The 20,609-nt window shown below is 38.5% G+C and overlaps 2 protein-coding genes across 17 annotated transcripts; both read left to right on the top strand.

Moving 5' to 3' along the window:
• Positions 1 to 679: 679 nt before the first annotated feature.
• Positions 680 to 13,055, top strand: LOC135617870 (uncharacterized). 16 transcript variants are annotated; one of them, XM_065118587.1, is made up of 5 exons: positions 680 to 856; positions 5,636 to 5,707; positions 6,643 to 6,914; positions 9,790 to 10,790; positions 12,201 to 13,055. In XM_065118587.1, the coding sequence occupies exons 4-5, from the start codon at positions 9,829 to 9,831 to the stop codon at positions 12,670 to 12,672; spliced, it is 1,434 nt and encodes a 477-aa protein (XP_064974659.1). In that variant the 5' UTR covers positions 680 to 856; positions 5,636 to 5,707; positions 6,643 to 6,914; positions 9,790 to 9,828; the 3' UTR covers positions 12,673 to 13,055. The 16 variants fall into 16 exon arrangements, with proteins under 16 accessions (XP_064974659.1, XP_064974653.1, XP_064974650.1 ...); XM_065118581.1 differs by having other exon boundaries at positions 4,906 to 5,707; XM_065118578.1 differs by lacking the exon at positions 6,643 to 6,914.
• Positions 13,056 to 14,632: 1,577 nt separating this feature from the next.
• On the top strand, positions 14,633 to 20,225 carry LOC135617869 (uncharacterized). The gene is made up of 11 exons (XM_065118570.1): positions 14,633 to 14,781; positions 14,867 to 15,083; positions 15,503 to 15,585; positions 15,774 to 15,874; positions 16,551 to 16,646; positions 16,767 to 16,820; positions 17,873 to 18,021; positions 18,114 to 18,231; positions 19,365 to 19,452; positions 19,554 to 19,751; positions 19,842 to 20,225. Exons 1-10 carry the CDS (start codon positions 14,694 to 14,696, stop codon positions 19,661 to 19,663), a joined length of 1,104 nt encoding a protein of 367 aa, XP_064974642.1. The 5' UTR covers positions 14,633 to 14,693; the 3' UTR covers positions 19,664 to 19,751; positions 19,842 to 20,225.
• Positions 20,226 to 20,609: the final 384 nt, after the last annotated feature.

Below are 20,609 nucleotides of genomic sequence, written 5' to 3'. Positions count from 1 at the left end.
GGATACACCATACGGGACACTCCTTCCCTTCAGTCACATCTCAGATGGCTAAACTTTCTCTTGTGCCAGGAATACCAAGAATCTGGAGAACTTTTCGTGTCAGGTACACCAATCAGAACAACAATATGCTATCTTTCCCACCAGCAGCAGCAGCAGCATGTCATCTAGATCTGAAACATTCACCTGAGGAAAGCATCGAAATTGATCGCCTGGTGTTCTTCACTGTTTTAGTTAAGCTATATAGCTTGTGCAGTCATAAATTTTGGTGAGCTCTGTATATAGTTTGCATTAAGTTATCAGTGGTGATATCAAGGAGAATTATAGTGAAATATTTCATACTGCAATATATTAGTATTTCTGTAATAAATTGTCTCTATATCATGATTTGGATTGTTGGCATTCTGTGTGCAGCATTTTAACATCCTAATTACACTCCTGAAATGTTTATGTTATGACCTTTCGCCTTTTTTACACTTAAAAAAATGGATAAAGAAAACTATAGCTTAAGATTGAAATCACATTATAAAGAAAACTTCCAACTGATATTTATGTAAAAATTAATAAATAAATCCTTCTTTATTCTTATCCAAACAGCTGTTTCGATTATGCTTAAAAGCATGAGTGCGGCCGGCCCTGCCGTTGTTACATGTCGATAGGATTAGGCCAATCATGCAACTGTCGCATGGCCGAGCTGGCGCGGGTTCCGGACCGGCTCTCCTTCGATTGAAGAAGCCCGCCTCCCTCGTTCCCCTCTTTCGATCTAGAGCTCTGGGTTTCCCTCTCCTTGGCATTTCGGAGTCCGGAGAATCGTGAGATCCCAACCCTCGTTCATCGAACTGCTCTGGTTCAATAACAGGTACGAGGAACTTCTAATTCCTAGAATCGCATGCACTGGATTTCTTGAATTGGTGGAAGGATGCTAGTTATTGGTTGTTAAAATATGTGTTTGCTCTGTCTCGCTTGAGAACCCTCTTTCCACTTCTTGTGAAGCGAAGCATCCGAATCTTTGGAAGTTGGACGACTCATCACGGTTAATCTATTGTCGTCGAATTTGTTTCGGAGAATCTTCAGTTTTAGGGTATGTAAGATGTGAGAGGAATTACACTAGATGGCTGGTGGAAAACAGGGAGAGATTTATGTGAGGACTTTTTTTTTTTGAAATTGTTTTAATCAGGTTAAGATTATGAAATTTGATGCCACATCCTTTTGTAGTTTAGGTATATAGTTGTGAAGAACATTTGATGTGGGTGCTGTGACTTTTGGGTGACACGCTAAATATCCATTTTCCAGACTTAAGTGAGATGTTCATGTAGCTCTTCCGGATGTGCTGAGATTACAATAGAACTAACTATATGGTATCCAGTCCTTATTTTCTCGAAGCTGTTCCTGTCTATTGTTTAATCACTTGATAAATACAAGCAGATAGAAGTTTTTTTTTCTTCTCAATATTGTAGATTTTTTTGACAAAATAGATTAATTTTATCAAGCTTTCAAGTTTGTGCAACTTTGGATGCTTTTAGATCGATCTTGCTTGTGTCAAATTCATTTGGTTACACCATCATACTAAGAATGAGAAGATCACAGGTTTGAGACCTTATAAGTTCATTTTGCTTTATTTTTACTTTTGATAAGATAGATTTGTTCGGATGCAACTCTTGTGGTTTGGGTTTGTTTGCTAAATGTAACTGATAGGATGTAACTTGGCTTGTGGCTTGAGGTTTGTCAATGGCCGACCTCCTAACCTTTCGTATTGTGTATTTTCTACCGTGTCAACTTGGCTTATTCAAAGCTCAACTTTGCTTGTTTGGGTTGATGATGATGGTTTGTTTACTTTCTTGAACAAGATAATGACTTGGGTTGGATCAAAGTCAATTTAGTTTCCTGAGATAACAATTTTGTGAGTAACATGAAATATGATAAGAGCTATTCCCGACAGCCGACATTGGATGTGAGTTATGGATTACTTGGTATAATAAGTAACCACGCCTGTGCAACGTGTAACTAGAAAGAATTGTTCTTCTAGGGAAAATTTACATGGTAACAAGCTCGAAATTATGTCAAATATGGTAACTGGAACTCTACATGTGAATCAATACAACTATTTAAAATCTAAGAAAACATTCTTAGGAATGTCTATTAGTTCTATAGTTTAGGAGCTTGCTCTAATTAAGACACCAATATGAAATCATAACTAATTAACTTGTACCAAAATATATACTGCTAGTTCAACCTAAGATGTCAAGTACGAAGCTAAACCTTATTAGTGGTGGTTTTCACTCACTAGAAACTGAAATCTTGCATATAATGAAATAGTTTGTCTTGAACATAGATAATGTTAGTTTGTTAAGTTGTACTTTCCAGACTAATCTCAATGTCCCATGTCTCCATCTATATTAAGATTGTTATATTTCTACATGTGTAATAGTTCAACCTGAATATGTGCAGTCCTTGGAATTTAATTCTGTAATTACATCTAATTATTGGTTTACCATGGATAGGTTTAAGTGTTCTATACAGGAGTACGTCCACAACTTTGATGTTGGAAGTTACTGTTTCTTGAAGTACTACTGGCTTATAATTACCATTAGAAATATTGAGCTTTTAGCTTCTTCATTTTTCTTCAAGCTGCTGAGTATTAATTTTCAATGCAAATAAGCTGCTCAAGCCCTTTGAATACTGACTGTGAAATCTCAACCCTTTCCTACTTCCTACTTATCATGAATACCTGAATAGAGCACCACGTGCTCTCAAGTTCAGTATTTGAAACGGTTACATTGACCTCATTGGTAGAGCCTTGTCCACTTTGCTGCCCAGTAAGAATTTGCTGCCCTTTTGATAAGGTGAAAGAAAATTTAATTTCACCGAGCTTGGCAAGCTAAAACCTTAGTATCTTAGTAGTTTCTTGTTTTTACTTTTAGGTTAAAGTCCATTTTAACCTCTTTGATTTTGGTTATGGATCTCTTAAGTTTTTATGATTTACTTGTGTATAAAATAACTCATATATTTTTAAAAACGTAGTATATAAGTTCCTCCCGTCAAGTCTGAGTTAACAAACGTTAGAGTCTACTTACGTGATAAGCTGATTCACAATAAATCATTAATATATTAACATGTGTAATTTATTTAAAGGGTTAAGGTCCATTTTAGCTCTCGTCGTTTTGGTCATGGACCTCTTGAGCCCTTATGGTTTACTCATGTTTAAAATAACTCTTATATTTTTAAAAACATAGCATATAAGTCCCTCCCGTCAAGTCTAAGTTTACAGATGTCAGAGTTTGTTTACATGGCATATTGACTCACAATAAACCATTAATATAATAACACATGTAATTTAAGTTTAAAAAAAAACTAAGACCACCATCAATGGTGGGAGAAGGCGTCGTCATGGAAGTAACCACCAGCAATAGCGTCGAGCCATTGCTGTCTAGCAAGGCATCATATGCATGTAGTCTTTCCTTCGCTGACAACAAGATCAGTAGCTTCTGGTCTTGCCTCAAGTGGATGTGCGTTGACCAATTCGACGTTAGGCATGCAATGGTCTCTTGGTTCCTCTTCCTCCTCCTAGGCGTCTTCGTCTCCACCGCCTCGCACTTCGTCTTCTCGTACGCCCCCACCCATCGCGCCTACAACATGGTGGTCTAGTCCAGCTCTCCCTCACCTCCACCTTTGGCCTCTTCCACCTTTGCCTCTTTGCTGGGGAGGTGGTTTACAAGGTATGGTGGTTCGTCAAGATCGGAGCGGGTGTCATTCGCAATGGCAGGCAGTGCTGTGGTGGCACGTGCCCTGGAGCTAGCAAGTGACATCCGATAGATTCAACTCGCCAACTCCAAGGCGTATGCCACCACGTCGCCCACCACGGTGTTGCCCGCCATTACGATGGCACCTGCTTCGATCCCGACGAGTACCACCATACCTTGTCATCCACCTCCCCCATGAAGCATGACATCACAGACGGAGAGTATGCAGAAGGAGCGATTGAGTTGGTCCATATAGGCTTGCCGCACCCGCTCGCTCTCCCTAACCAGCTTATCGAGGAAGTAACGGAGGTTGTAGCGATGGACAAAGGCAGAGATAGGAGAGGTCGGAGGCAGAGGTGAGGAAGAGTTGGACCACCACGTTGTAGGTACGGTGGGTGGGGGCATAAGAGAGGACGAAGTGAGAGGCAACGAGGACAAAGATGCCTAGGAGGAGGAAGAGGGATTAGGAGACCACTACGTACCTAGCGTCGGATAGGTCGACACACATCCACTTGAGGTAGGATCGAAAGCTCTTGAGATTGTTGTCAGTGTAGGAGAGGTTGCATGTGTACAACGCCTTACTAGGTAGCAGTGGCTCAGTGCTATTACTGGTGGTTGCTTTCACGACAACGCCTCCTCCCGTCATGAATGGTGGTCTCAGTTTTTTTAAAAACTTAAATTATCTATGTTATTATATTAATAATTTATTGTGAGTCAGCATGTCACGTAAGTAGATTCTAACGCCTGTTAACTCAAACTTGATAAGAGGAGAGATTTTTATACTATATTTTTTAAATGTATGAGTTATTTTAGACATGAGTAAATCATAAGGGTTTAAGGGGTTTATGACCAAAACCACATGGGCTAAAATGGATTTTAACATTTTAAGCTTAAATTACACGTGTTAATATATTAAAGATTTATTGTGAGTCAATATGTCACGTAAGCAGACTTTAATATTTGTTAACTTAGACTTAACAGAATGAGCTTATATGTTATATTTTTAAAAATATAAGGATTATTTTAGTTACGAGTAAACTATAAGGGCTTAAGAAATCCATAGTCAAAATCCAAATGAGCTAAAATGGATCTTAACCCTTTATTTTTCTTTCTAGTCTTTCAATTTTTTATGGGAACTTGGTTTGGAATGTGCTCACTTTTGTTTCAGACTGCAAGCAATGATAAGAATACAGAAGTAGAGGGCCCAATGCTTTGAAATAGCAGCGGCAACATACTCGACATCAAGAAACACGAGCTTCAGAATATATCAGATAAGTACCACAAATTAGATGATATTCCAACATTTGATTTGGGTTTGCAGAAGCATGTTTAGGAGAGCTTCTTACTGTAATGTACTCAGAACCAGACTAAAATCTTGACAGTTCTGATATCGTCAATGCTGAAGAGTTTTATCTGATAGAAACCCACCAAACATCTTGAATCCAGTATTTTGCAAAGATTTTGATAGGTCTTATAATTGATAGATATGAAAATGAAATCTCGTATTGACCATTGGGTTGCTATTATATTCTTTATCTTTTCCATGCATTCATGGCTGAAAGGAATCCTCTGATTGATCAGTACCGACTTATCCTGTTGTAGTACTCTCCAACGGTGAGTGAACTGCAGTTAGGCTGTTGCTTTTGCTCTACTACAAAAATATTCTTATAACAGAAGGAGACAGGCAGATGAAAAGAGTTGTATCATAAGAGCTGCATGCTCTCCCAGCTTTCCTTAGTTCCATTCTTTTCGCTATGGACCAATGATGGTTGTCGATTTTGTCATGTTTCTCGTTTAATACATTTAGGCAGTTTGATTCAGTGCTAAATGCCTGGTGTCAAGGTCTCTATCTTGTTTAATCTGTGCTGATTCAGTCACTGACACATTGCTTTTGGCAGTAATCACCATGAATGGACCAGCAATTGAAGGCGCTTCTTGGTCGTTGGACCATCTTCTCGTCACTGCTTCAGGTAAGATGCTCATCTATCTGTTAATATAACTTGAAAGAGTGTCATTTATCATTTTCTAAATCAGTTTATCAACAATATGTTTGGAATTACAATATCTTTGCGTATGACGTTAATTACATGCGACTAATGGTAGTTAGTAGTTCTCCATGTTTGATTACGTGAACCAAAAATGAATGGTTAGTGTTTTAGATGCCAAATATGATCTGCTTCACTGCTACTTCTCTAATTCAGTGTACTGATTGGTGGTTTACCGGGTTGTGGTTTGATGGTTTTCTTGTTAGAATTAATCAGTACCACATCCTACATTTGGAGATCAGTGATCGCTTTGCTCCTGCGTTGTGCAAATTGCACGAATCTCAATACCATGATTCCCAGAATTGCATACATTCCTAAACCTTCTTACCAAAATAAAAGGAGTCCTGGCAACTGGCGAGAGCTGAAAGGTGCTGCTAGTCATGGTAGAAAGAGTAAGGACACAGTTTTAGGCACCTGGTTTGTGGGTTTGTTTAGGTAGAACCGAAAAAGATGAGACCCTGTTCAACGTTTTAGTTGTGAAGAGGATGTGGTTGGTGAGACAGCTCAGCCCTCTTTTGCTTCCTGCTTCTGCACCTTTATGCTCAGTCACGAGAAGAGTTTGCCCGTAGCTTTCTTCAGCGTTAACCTGTGTGCCATACTTCGGATTGCTGGGGTCCACCGAGCTCATGGTTTACTGGGAGTGACGTACTCGGGTCGCCGTCCTATTATATAATATAATGAACTAGACATATAACCTGACTTGTATACGTCGTGACGGATGATCACATTGTTAGTGTTACAGATATACGTATTCCATTGGGATGGAGTACAGTTAGCCTCCTATCATATAATATAATGAACTTGACATATAGCCTGACTTGTATACGTCGTGACGGATGATCACATTGTTAGTGTTACAGATATACGTATTCTATTGGGATGGAGTCTAGTTAGCCTCCGTGTGGGTTGGAGAGGACACACGGACTCGGCAAAACCGTCCGCGTCGCCACGGATGTGACCCAGCTGCCCTTCCTCCGGACGCGCTGACGTTCACCCGCCGAAAGCGAGGGCGGTCTTTGTCGACCCAATCTCCGCCGACCATCTCCATCCACGTTCTTGGGGTGATCGTCTCTTGTCCGTGCCTTCCCTCGCTTCACCCATCGTGCTACCTCCTTTGCGACGACGCCAACAGGTGGGTCCCAGGATCCTTGGCCTATTGCCTCAACGTACATCACGCGGGTACCATCGGAGTCAGCGGGTAGGAAAAATTTTCTTGTTTCCTTCCTAATCCTAATGTATAAATGCACGCATCGTGGTGGTGGGAGCGATCCATTCGTGGGACCCGCCAGCAACGTACCCCGATGAGCACAGGCGATAAGATATTACTGTGTAAAATCGGGGGGCCGGCAAGTCGGTGGCTGTTTTTGGAAGTTTCGCTTACGATATTACTTGGGGAAAGGAAAATTATATGATTGAAATTATGAAGCGGATTAAAATGGCAAAAGCCAGCAAGATAAACGAAGAGGGAGAGGGAAGGAGACGGCGCATACCATCGTAATCCGATTTCGTTTCTGGTTTCTTCTTTTCTTCAAACCAGATTTGCAGGTCGATCATCGTGCTGCTACTGAGTGGGTCTGATTCTGGAATTTGATCTCCCTCAAGTTTCTTGTTCGTACAAATTCTGTAGTATGTTTCTTCATCCCCGATCCTTGATTATTAGATTCCGGAGTCCGGTCTTCTCATGAAATTGTCTTCTGATCTCTTGATTTCCTGCTTGCTTGCTGATTTTGTTGGGATTTTAGAGGTGTCGGTTGTCATGATGGGTTCTAGTTTGTGTTGATGGATTGTGGTTCTTTTGGGCTTTCGTGTTGTTCGGATCTGGTGATGATCGGTGATTTATGAAATCTCTTGCTGCCAGTTGTTTTATTTTCCTCTTCTTTGTTCTTTTCTGAAGCTTCGTCAGCTGTGCTTTTCGAATGGTAGCTAAATTAGGATTTCAATTTTCTAGATCTGCCAAATGAGAATTATTTGGTTGGCCTCAAATTGTTCTCTTTGTTGCCTTTGCTTGCCTTCTGCTGATCTAAAGGTCTACTGAACCGTGTGCGGCTACTATTCTGTTTCTTTGATTGTTGTGGTTTTTAGCCTGCTTGATTACCAGGTTAATGATGGAAGTTACTAGAGCTTTTGTTGCGTTTAGTTGATGAATCTCGCCATATTCACGATGAAGGGAGAGCGTATATTTGCTTGGGAAGGGAAGATTTTGGGAGCGTTTCCCTTTCTTTGAAAAGTAAGGTTGTAGACTTCACAAGATTATGGACATTGGTTTCTTGAGTGAAACTCCTGCTTACAATTTTCATGAATTTATGAAGACTTGCCATCATTACAGGCCAAAAAATACATCTAAACAAGCCCCGATAACTTGCATATATTGGAAGTCAGAATTGTGCTTTGTATTAGTAAGTGTAGTTGTTACTGATCGGAACAAATGTTGTCTAAAATCACAAAAATTTGGATAGAGAATATTTGGAAATCAGTGACCGCTGGTCGTTGTCACCGGAAGTCTATCGGTAATCTGAGCTTGCAATCCAGCTCCAAAGTACCCCGCTGATATCATATAAGATTGTCATTTTTTATTTCTATTTTCCTTCAACTCACCTTTTATGTCCTTTACAAAATCAATTTTTGCATATTTAACTTAATTCTTCTTTTCAGAATCTGGTATCAGCTTTTGATGTTCACGTCAGGTTAGCAACCAGATCTCAAGTCCGAAAAACACTTCTATGGTGTCTTCTCAACATTGAGTTGTGATCTATAACACTATGTTTAATTTGAAAAGGTTGGGTTGTGATATTGATGACTCAGGCACTAAAACAAGGATCATTCTCCAATTGGCCAAAGTTAAAAATATAATGACATGATATTTTTTTATTATTGTCTGATATGGAAGCCATCAACTCGTTGCTTACACAATGTATGTCAATCTAAATATGGAAGCCAGAGAAACAAAACAATAATAGAAGACAGTAATAGTTAGCTTCCAATGTATGTCAATCTAAATATGGAAGCCATCAACTCCTTGCTATCTTCTATTATTGTTTTATTTCTCTGTTGATGTTGCTGCCATGGCTTTTGATAATTTGCTCCATGGAGAGTTACCTAGAAGAAAGTTACAAATCAGTATTTAGTCTATGACCAGTGTATGGTGGCCCCACCTCGTTAACTTGTCTTGAATAGCATTAAAAATAAAATCGAGTGCTTTTAATAGTTCTCGGGTTCATTTTAGCCTACCACAAGCAGCTTCCTTGTGCTCTATCTTAGCCCTTGTCAGACTCTGTAATGGCTTATTATTCATCATGACTCCTGCCTGACTAATTAGTTGGAGTAAGTTGGCGCTGAAGCTGATAGGATTCATAATGAAACTACGAAGTTGGCATCTTGATTCCCTGTGTGTTTGTCATTGTACTTGATAGGTCTTGGAAAGAAATTAAATATGCCAATTGCAGTTTTCTTAAATCAACTGGTTGTTAGATTTTTTTTTTTAATCAAATTCTTCCTTTAAAAAAAATATAATATAAGATAGTTTGCTATGAAAAATAAAAATGTTCTTATCAGTTCCTTGTTGTTACCACTGACTATATTTGTTCTTGTTGCAAATGTAAAATTGGGTTAGGTAGCCATTGCCGGGGTATAGATAGGAAAGTCCTCCATTAGGAAGGATTTCCATTGGTGGATATAGGCAGGTCCTATGGCACAGCACTGGAGATCCTCACTGGCATTGATTTCAGAGCAGTATCGTGGTTACAGAAAATGTTGTGGAACACCATATAGCACTGCTTAGATTGAAGGTACTTCTATTTGGAAGTGCCTTTCAGCTTAGGTTGTCTTGACCGTAAAAAGCTTTTAAACTCAGAAGCTAATTTATATGTATAACTGTTTCTGGAAAATGCTTTGAAAATCAGATCTGCTTGACATCTAGAATTTAAGTTATTTTGATAGAATTGCTTCTGAGAGTTTGTTTGATTTTCTCTTAAATGAGGATATGAAGCTGATATATTTGCCTCTGGCAGATGAAGATTATGAAAATAGTTTGAGGAAATGGGCTACTAATGGCAGCTGCAGAAGCAAGGGCTGCTTGGCAGCGCACTGCGAACCGTTGTCTAGTCCAGGAAGATGCAAAACGAGCTCCAAAATTAGCTTGTTGTCCATCGTCTACCCCACAAAATGATTTAGGCAATGGGAACACAGCAATTGCACAAGATAATTCTGTTCCCAACTTGATGCCTTTGAACAGGAATTCCATGAATGCTAATCTTTCACCTGAAACAAAATGGTGGCTTCAGCTGCAACCCAATTTTGGATACCAAAAGGACTTTATCTTTGAGCAACTAAGCTCCTTAGAAGATGAAGTTGATGAGGAGGACACGGAAACTATGGTCCCAACATCAAAGTTGGATCTGGAATCTTTGCCAATTGACTTTAACAATTTTGCTCTTAAAAAGGAAGAGAGTATTCTGGAACCACCTTCGATGGTATCATCAACTGTCGTGATGCATGATTCTGAAACTATGGTCAAAGATATTAAGACAGCAACCAGTAATCCACAACAGTTACCAAAGCGGAAGGCACCTGTGAGTGATTATTTTCATAAGAAGAACGAACTTCTGGATATGGAGTCAGTTGATCAATTAAGTTTGAAAAGGCCAGAAAAGGCTTCTTCGGACCTTGAAACACCTTGGACTGGGAGTAATAACTCTGAGCCATGGTGGCGTATTGCAGACAAAGATGAGTTGGCTTTATTAATTGCCCAAAAATCAATGCAACAGCATATTGAAAACTGTGATCTGCCTAAACCCAGAGAGACAATTCATGTTACTAAGAACCTTTCTTCTTCTGAGAATATGGATAAATGTGGGAATTTTCAATCATCATCGGGAAGAAAGTTAAGTGCAGACATAAGCAATGCCAACGAACACTCACATAATACATTTTCTTTTGCAAACTCTGAGAACAAGAATTTGTCTTCTGGTGAAAGAGGCTATATGCTCCATGATTCAGAGAAATTGTACAGGCAAGGCCCTATCACCATATGTTTTATCTTTCAGCAAATTCTATAGTTTTTCTGTGAGCCTGCATGGTGTGTTATATTTGTCTGTTAACATTGAATTTAGTCCGATTATTGTATGGTTGCATTAACAGTTTTTCTTCGATGCTTGTCTATTTGAACTCTAATTCGATGAACTCATCTGTTCAAAATAAAATTCTACACTGTATATTGTTTGTTAATAATGTTGTCTTGCTTGAGAGTAGACTGGATAAATCGTTATGGGGACAACCTTTATAGAATAAGTTTTGCAGATTAAATAGGTTCATGACCAATTATACGAAGTGTAACATTAGGCACATCTATGGAGTAGAAGGTGCAATCTGACCTTAATTGACTTTAAAAGAAAAAAAACTGTTATCCATCATAAAACAGGATGGGGAGGTTGATGAGGATATTATTTATAGAACTAAAATGGGATGGTTAAGATCGAGAGGGGCATAAGATGCATATGCAATGATAAAAAATCCTTGCTGAACTCAATAATATCAAATTTTTAAACCAAACCTGAGCCGCCTAATACAGGTGTAAGTTGTACTTACTGTCCCATACCCATACAGAAACAAGTCAGTTTAAATTGGGTCATCATTGAGATGATTGCTTTTGACATGATTTAACCCACTGAAATGACTTAAATTCGGTAAACCGAGTCCAGAAACCCGCTAATCACACAATTTGGATAATATGCCTGGCATAGTAAGCCCAAAGGCTATTCTCATGCAGGATCGATTGTCAATTGTATTTTACTGGTCCTTTGCTTGGAAATCTGCTTTTCCAGTTTATTTTCTTTCTTGCTTCTAAGGCTGGTTTAAATCATTAGACCATACTATGGATGGAACAGTCTGTGTCCAATGCAAATTTGGACATGACATATTTTTGAAGTCGTATATACTGATATCCCATTCTGTTGATCGTTTTTCATGTCAAGATTTAAGTGAATGATTAGTGATTCAAAATTATTTATTGAAGTTGAGTAATCTAGTGGTGCTTGATTTAGGGATCCACTTGTACCTATTAGTAGTTTGTTAATCATAACCAATCAAAAATATATATCCATGCATATAATTTTGATCCTTGAAAACCATATGGAGATCAAACAAATTGACCTATGTTAAAATCACATGTTTAATTTACTTAGTGATTCTCTGTGATGCTTTGACCCTGTTGCATATCCTTGTTGGCTTGTTCTTTTATCTTTTATGCCCATCCAGACATGTCATCTTCAATTATTTGTGCTTCAAAACTTTGACAAAGTCTCTTCCACTTGGCATGTTCTCTTCCTATTATTTATCTTTGCTATGAACATGTCTTGAAAGAGGGAATCCTCCATTTAACTACAGTGTCTGAATATGTTTTTGATCTAACAATCATATGCAGCCACACACGAGGTTATGTAAATGATGAACAACATGAAGATAACCATACATCTGAGCATGACCTTTCAAGGGCTGAGCTGCTGGAGGCACTTCACCATTCCCAAACCCGAGCTAGGATAGCTGAAATAGCAGCCCAGAAAGCTTATGATGAGAAGGAACACATAGTCAAGCTGTTGTTCAGACAGGCATCACATCTATTTGCATACAAGCAGTGGCTACGAGTGCTGCAACTCGATAACATTTTTCTCCAACTCAAGATCAAGGACCATCAGATAGCGACGATCATCCCTGTGCTGCCCTGGATGTCATTGAAGGGGAAACTCTCAGGCAAAGGTAACATAACAAGAAACGGGAGTAAAAAGCACAAACGTCACATATGCAAATATGCCTTTGCCTTTGCTGTTGGGTTGGGTCTGGCTGGTGCAGGGTTGCTCTTAGGTTGGACAATTGGCTGCTTGTTTCCCTCTATATAGATCACTATAGTTCAGAAATATGCCAATTTCTTTGAACCAAATGACTCCCAGGCTCCTTTTATCTCAGGCAAGCGAGTGAATATTAGGCCCATATTTTGTGGGCTGATGTGAAATCTTGGGTATATGGGGTGGCTCAGATCATCTTCACTGGAGGATTCATCTTTTGTTGTATATATGGTTTCTCATGTACATACGTTGAATCTGAAGTTGTACATGCGTTTATTATGCACAGGTAGGGTGGGGAAGCTTTATTAATTGTATGAAATAAGAAAGTGTCTGATGACATCATCGATTAGATCTTTATTGTTATTCATTACTGCACAATCATTGTAATGATGCCTTGTGATCTCAAATCAGTTTGCTCGTGTCATTTACATGCATCACATCTTCTGCAGGGCATCGCTAAATCTCTTCAGCTGAGTATTGTTGTCATACAGTGCAGGAATGGCTTTGACCATCGAAAGGTAGATGGCTCAACCTTTGGATATAATTAGGAGTTGGTTTTAAGAGTCCGAGTGGATTTATAAACCTGATTACTTTAGGTTTGGATATGATGGCTTTCTTTCGAGACTGAGAAATTAGAGAGATGTTAAACGATCGTAAAAGTGGATATGCAATTATGAATGAAATGTTTAGATTGTTTTTATATTCCCTTTGTTTTATGTAAATTACTGACGTTTACTTATTTCATGTACTAACATTGTTGGTTCTTCATCAAGACATGTTCTTCTTATCTTACACAGATTACAAGTTGAAATTGCGTGCCCTCAACTATCCATGAGAAATGTGGAGCTTAGCTTTGCATTTTTCAATGATCACGAATTCTCTTCTCCTCCGTCGGAGAATACCGCAAGTAAAGAACAGATGCATCATGCGCTTTAGTACAGGTATCCTACTGATCTCTTATATCAAGCAACTTGTGGGAAAAGTTATTTGCCATTTGTTTCGTGCCGACAGGACCATCTAATTATTGACATGAATGAATGAATCGAGAAACCACTGTGAATTTTCCCCTTGACATGATGTCCAACCATCACCATTCATATCCAGATTCATCCTCTTGGCAAATCATAGAACTTGATGCAGATTTGAGTCCATAAAGTTCACAGAATGCATCTCCTCAAGGAGAGAAACACTCCATCATCAAAGACAAAGGGCATCAACTACAACTTTAGTATAATGTTAAAAGGACGATTGTGGCCATCAAAGATGGATTTATTTGCAATATCTGACCTTCCATCCAGCACTTAAAACAATAATATTATTGTCAGTAATAATAATAAGATAAGGAATGACTCATCAGTGTCCTATGGGCCTTATTTTCTGGTCGCCATCACATCCAACCAAACCCAGAGTTCTGCACGTTGAACTCGTGCCCCGACGGATAGTGACAAATCTGGAACGTGATACATATTTTTTCGTTAGGAGAATATTTTATAGGAAATTTATTTCATATTTTGAGTGATAGTTTTGTACTATTGAACTTTATAGGAAATTATAAATAAAAAAAAAGAAAAAGGAGAGAGAACACCACATGGAAAGAATGATTTTAATGAAGAATTTATCCTATTTTTATGTGATATTTTGGAATTGCTGAACTTTATAGGAAAAGATAGGAACTCCACGAGGAAATAAGACCTTATACGGAATTCCACCCACCCCCACCCCCCTCCTCCATTTTTTTGGGTTTAAATCTTCATATGCATTTCATGGTCAACCACATACTTTCTGGACCGACAGAAAGACGTTGATTTTCGTGGTTCTAATCGTGATCGATCGGATTCATCATTATTATTATTATTATTATTATTATCCGTCGTTCTTTTTTGACTCCTCTTCTTATCCTTCCCGCCACAACCGTCCCATCTGACGCAGACTAGTCACCTCGTACCAATCCATCCACGCGTCCCGTTGCCTCCCACCTCGCCGCCCGTCTTTAAATACTCCCCCAATCTGATCGGACAAACCTTCCTCTCTTCTCTCTCCTCTCTCTCTCTAGCGATCCAGTTATCGTCGTTAATATGCCTTACTGCGACCTAGGCAGCAATGGCATCAGGATTTTCTACAGGAGATGCGGAAATGGGAGTACCAAAGTCCTCCTCATCATCGGTAAATTTTCTCTTTTGGATGCATTTTTCCTGTTTTTGATGGAGATTTGGGGTTTTCGAGTGCCAAAGGTTCTTCTTGCGTGTAGGATTGGCGGGGACGCACGATTCCTGGGGACCGCAGATAAAGGGGCTGACGGGAGCTGTGGAACCCAATGATGAGGAGGCGCCGCCGACGGAGACTGTCGGCGGGGAATCGAATACCTTCGGTGAGGAGGTCCGGGAGGGGGACGGGATCGAGGTGTGCTGCTTCGACAACCGCGGGGTGGGTCGGAGCTCCGTCCCCACCGAGAAATCGGATTACACGTAATTTTTCTCTCTTGTTTTTCTTACTCATGATTTTTTAGAGCCCCGTTAATTTAATGTTGGTGTAAAAGATTTAGTCCTCAAAATTGGGTTTTTCACGATCGGATTTTAGCTTATTAATCGGAATAAACAACATCGAGATAGTTAATGGACTAACGTTCTTTATCTCTTTTGAGGAAGAATCCAAGAAAATGATAGAAGAACGTGTATTAATCGATCAGTTGATTCAGGACTATACGTGGCACTTTTTTAATGAGATCGAACCATATATATATGTAGAGAGAGAGAGAGAGAGAGAGAGAGAGAGAGAGAGATAGGAACCACGATGAATGCAATCTTTTCTCCTGAGGAACTTTGAATTAGTGTATGAGGTATAATTGCTAGGAAAGAACTTATGTGCTCTGTTCTTTGGGTTGCAGAACAACTATCATGGCTGAAGATGCCCTGGCTTTATTGGACCATCTAGGCTGGAAAAAAGCTCATGTTTTTGGTCACTCAATGGGTGCGTTGACTTCTTCCTAGAACATGATTGATTCTTATTGGCACTAAGATGGAAAGTTTATAAGCAAATCATACTTTGCCTACTGATTCAGTACATTCTCTTTTCCTTGCTGTAGCTTCTCAGAGTTTGAAGAGTGTTTGTGTAGTATACGCTTACATGCTATTCAAATCCGTTTGATTGATGTACAGGAGCGATGATTGCTTGCAAATTGGCAGCCATGGCACCTGATAGGATATGCTCCTTGGCTTTGCTCAGTGTGACTGGAGGTGGCTTCGAATGTTTCCCTAAGGTATATCAGTAAAGCTACTACTTCCGGACAAATCAACTCCATTCAGTACCCCTTGATCTTGTTGAACTTTTTGATATGATTTAGTTCTTGCAAAGATAAATGTCTCTTGCAATGGTGTGTTACCTGGATTTATACAAATTTACCACTTGCTTCTTTACTTTCTGTTTGAAGCTGTTTGTTTCAACTACTTTCAAGCATCTAACCCAGTTATGCAATCTAACCCAGTTACTTCCAATTTTCTGGAATGTTCTAGCTTGCTACTGAATATGTAGATCGATGATAACTAAACTAAAGTATAACCTTCTGTTTCAAAGCACTTTATCAGGAACAGTGTCCATCAATTAAGTAATCTTGACCTTGTTAGTTATCTTTCAAGGATTATGAAAATGTCGGTGTTAACTCTGCTCAGAACCACAAAAAAGCAAGTGATACTGCTACTAAATGACTCCAGCGGAAAAAAAAAAGAAAAAAAAAAACAAGGCTCATCGTCAGCAGTTCTTAATGGGATAGTTTAAGTGAGGATTCTTTATGAACTCCTTTAGCAACATATATACGCAAAATTTATCATGCAATGTTTCTTGTTTTACTAAATTGCATATTTGTTGCCTAAGGTTAAAGCAAAATACACACTGCTGTGCACATCACTCATCAAGATGAAATTTCACCGCTATTGCAGATTGATCTCCAGATGCTATCGCTGGCATTTCGATTCTTGAGAGCAAAGACCCCAGAACAACGCGCTATGGTGGACTTAGAAACCCATTACACTAAGGTGGAGCACTTTTTTTTGCATGCACTATCTTTGATTGCCATGCAACCTAGATGAGATATTTCATCTTTGTGAAACCCCCCGAAAGCAATTAATTATGAACCTCTTTGATGTTATATGCAGGAATACCTTGATGAATGTGTTGGATCTCGGACAAGAAGGGATATTCTCTATCAAGTAAGTGAAGTTGTGCCAAAATAGAACACATAAAAATTATTTAGATTTATTTTGGTCTCCTGCAGTTAACACCTAAAACACCTTGGCCACATTTCCAGCAGAGTTTCTGAATATCAGTTCTTCTCTTTTCTTTCAAGGAAAGCAACACTAGTCCTAAAGTTCTCTAATCTATTCTTTCCTTTAGCTGTGCTAGCATCAACCTGCCCTATAACTCAAGCTAGTGACAAACAATATTTGGTACTTTTCATCTTATCCTGCCTACTTTTGTCTTCCTCATCTTTCCTACTACAGATTCTTTGTCTCCACCCAAGTTCAAAAGATACCAAAGTCACATGATGAGAACTTGCCATGGCTGTCCATCTCCATCTCATCATGTCATCCTGCTCAATTCTCCTGGCAAAACTGATATGAACTTAAACACCTCTAGCCAATTGGCATCTAGAAAATTACTGAAACGATGGTTCCCAATGAACAGATTGGGACGGAATTGTGCAGCAAATTTTCACCACAAAGTTCTGTTAGACATAACATAAAAAATGCTGAAAATTATTATAGAAAGCGTAAGCCATTCATCTGTCGAACATCGAACAAAAAAAGCACTCCTTCACTTGCAAAAACACTTTTCCAACAATATAATAAAGATTTTCATATCATTTAGCCATTTACCATACCTTCATGTTGAATCAGTGGTGATGCGATAGAAAGAAATGTGAAACCATTGACAAAGTTACAGAGAGATGTAAATTCTGATTTTTGTTTTGGGTATTCATCGTCTTGCATTGCTATTATTCATATAAACGGCTAAAAGATTTTAATACTGGGAAAAAAAATTTAACTCGCCAGGCTGGGTTTATTGTCATCTCTATTAAATTGATGGTAAACAATGTTCTAATATGGCCTCTAGCACAATTTTCTCCGTAAGAAGCAACCTTGTTCTGAATTTAAGATGAAATCTCTGGCAAAATGATTAATGGAATCACGTGATTTTCTGCTTTTTTATGGTTTTCCAGTCTTTTTTATTTTTAATACAGATAAGAGTTTCATGACTTCAGGATTATGTAAAAGCAATATCATCAAGTGGAATGCAATCTAACTATGGTTTTGAAGGCCAACTTAATGCCTGCTGGATGCATAATATGACTTCAAAAGAACTTGAGACAATTCGTTCATCAGGGGTTCTTGTTTCAATCATCCATGGCAGGTAGCAACTAAAGTTTACTCCCTCCCACTCTCCCCCTCCTATGCTTGTCAACAATATTGAAAAACTAACATTGTGATGCAATATCTTGATAGGGATGACATCATTGCTCAATTGGATCATGCAAGGAGGCTTGCAAAGAAGCTGCAACCTGTTGCAAGAATGGTAGAGCTTCACGGCGCACATCTAGTGAGCCATGAGAGGCCAGAAGAGGTATCTATATTATGAATCCATATAAGTCAGAACTTTGAAGTGAAATGCTCTATAACTGATGATGATAGAAACAGAAGTTTGCAGCATACGTATTATACAAATTCTTTCTTATGACTGTCTTTTGACGGAATGTAAAAGATAGCAAAGATATTAGCCACTGAGGTTTGATGGTAGGATATCATGAAGATGCTGCAGTTTCATGCCATTCAACAAGTCACCTATGTGGTTTGCAACCTTTAGTGGTATAATAATCCCAGGAACAGATATTTTATAAGTTTTTTGTTTTCATTTTTGGTCTATTACAACCATGATTTTCTTTATCATCATAGCACCAAGATACTTTCTAATGAAAATATTGTGGCATCTCAAAGAGATTATACTTCAGACTTCTACATATCTGCTTCACCTCTGTTTTTAAGCCGTTCAAAAACAAAGCAAAGAAATTTTAAATTACAATAACGAAACTTTTGTGGATGTCATGCTACATATACTACAGCTACAAGCTAGCATAATGGCTCAGGACTAGTTGTGTCTATTATTTATCTGAAGGCAGTCATGCCTCTAGCCGCATGATATGCTTTCCTGCAGTGAAGATATGACATAATTGCTATTGACTTTGGACTGGAGTAGTTTGGTACTGATTGCTGGACTGTTAACTTTCAGAGATTTCACACTAATAATATCTCAAAACATGATATTGTACCAGTTCTTAGCTTATCCATGTTCCCTTGTACAAGAAAAAAGATGTCTTTCAAAACTGAACTTGTCCTTCAAGATGTCTTACAAGAAAAAAGATAATCAAATGACAAGTTAAAACATATCTAGTGAGCTCAAGATAAATGTAAAAACTTGTTGCAGATCATACAACTACTATATTTGAAGTAGCATGCTGAACATTCTCTCACATTTTCAGAAAAAGTTAGTCTTTCAATTATTCCTCATCTATGATTTGTAGACAACAGCAAGTTGTCATCTCATCTATACATGGGGCCAGTTCAGCCCTGCTGCTGTAAAGTAAACCATTCTGGTGTATGCCTGTTTCTGCTGTTTGATTATATGTTTTTAAGAAGAAATCTTTATCACTTCATACTCTAAATGCCAGACAAGTCCTAAACTTACTGGTGGACTTCCAGGTTAATGTTGCTCTTATGGAGCTAATAAAGGCTTCAAAGTCAAAGCTAGAACCAGAAGAATGGTCACACTTGGCTGAGAGTGAGTCAGGTAATCTGGAAGCAATTATTTCAATGCATATTTAAACACTCACCATGGAAGTGCAGTATCCTGATATCAATCAAAATTCTCATATGACTCGTTCTCCATAGGTTGTCTTGTCTTGAAGACGCATCCACCACTGAACAACAGGAACAAAGATGAAGCAAATTCTCTAATCATGTATAAATTACTAGGAAAACTACAGCTTAGATTCCTTTAATTCTTTGGGGCATTTATCACGGGATACGAACACATCCGAAATACTCTCAAAATAAAGCCAGTTAGAGTTGCAGCCTCTGTAACATAAGGTAAAACCATCATTTATGCTATAATTTTGTTTCCTTATATATTTGTTGATCATGAACATCCAAACAGCATTGACAAGTTTTATTTCTTAGATCTTATGATCTTGGAAGAGCAACCATTACACTTACAGGATGCGATAATTCACCGCTTCCATTTTTCTAAACTTAGAGATGCGACACACATCAACTCAAACAGTTGGAAACTACAAAGGAGAAGTGTTTTCTGAGCAAGTTACAGCCTTGAGAAGTGTAAAAAGTTTCTTGCATTGAAAGAATAAGAAGCAAAAAGCCACTGATTAGATGTTGTAAGTGCCTGTAATCTGTATCATGGCACTGTCCTTGTCCATTTTAATTCAAGAATTGCACTGATGGCGCATCAAATTAATCCCAGTTGATGCTGTACAGTTGCATATATTTTCACATCGTGTTTTCTCTCTTCTTTTTTTTAATGGAAGAGATCATTGAATTTTTATTTTACATGATGGATGAAAAACAAGTTGTATTTGATTTAGTATGGAATTCCCTATTTGTTTCACTCAAATTCTTGTTACAAATAATTGTGGATTGACATGATCAATGATTCCAATGCATAGCCTTCTTGCAAAATGGGGAATTCTATTCAAGAAAAGGGGAACTTCATATGCATTAAATGAAGGTAAAAGTTAACTATCTGTCATTATAAAAAAAAATCTATATATTAAAATTCCTATCGAGATGAGAAAAGAAAGTGATGGATACTGATTTGGTTACCTGAACTCAAAAGACTTCAGAGAGATCCAACTCAGAGAGAGAGAGAGAGAGAGAGAGAGAGAGAGAGAGAGACGACCCGAGCAGCGGTTCTATGGATGAATCTTAATGTAC

Source organism: Musa acuminata, chromosome BXJ2-7, assembly GCF_036884655.1.
Source record: "Musa acuminata AAA Group cultivar baxijiao chromosome BXJ2-7, Cavendish_Baxijiao_AAA, whole genome shotgun sequence".
Classification (NCBI taxonomy): Eukaryota; Viridiplantae; Streptophyta; class Magnoliopsida; order Zingiberales; family Musaceae; genus Musa; species Musa acuminata.
Note: the sequence above shows the minus strand (reverse complement) of the source record. Positions and strands in the feature narration are given on the sequence as shown.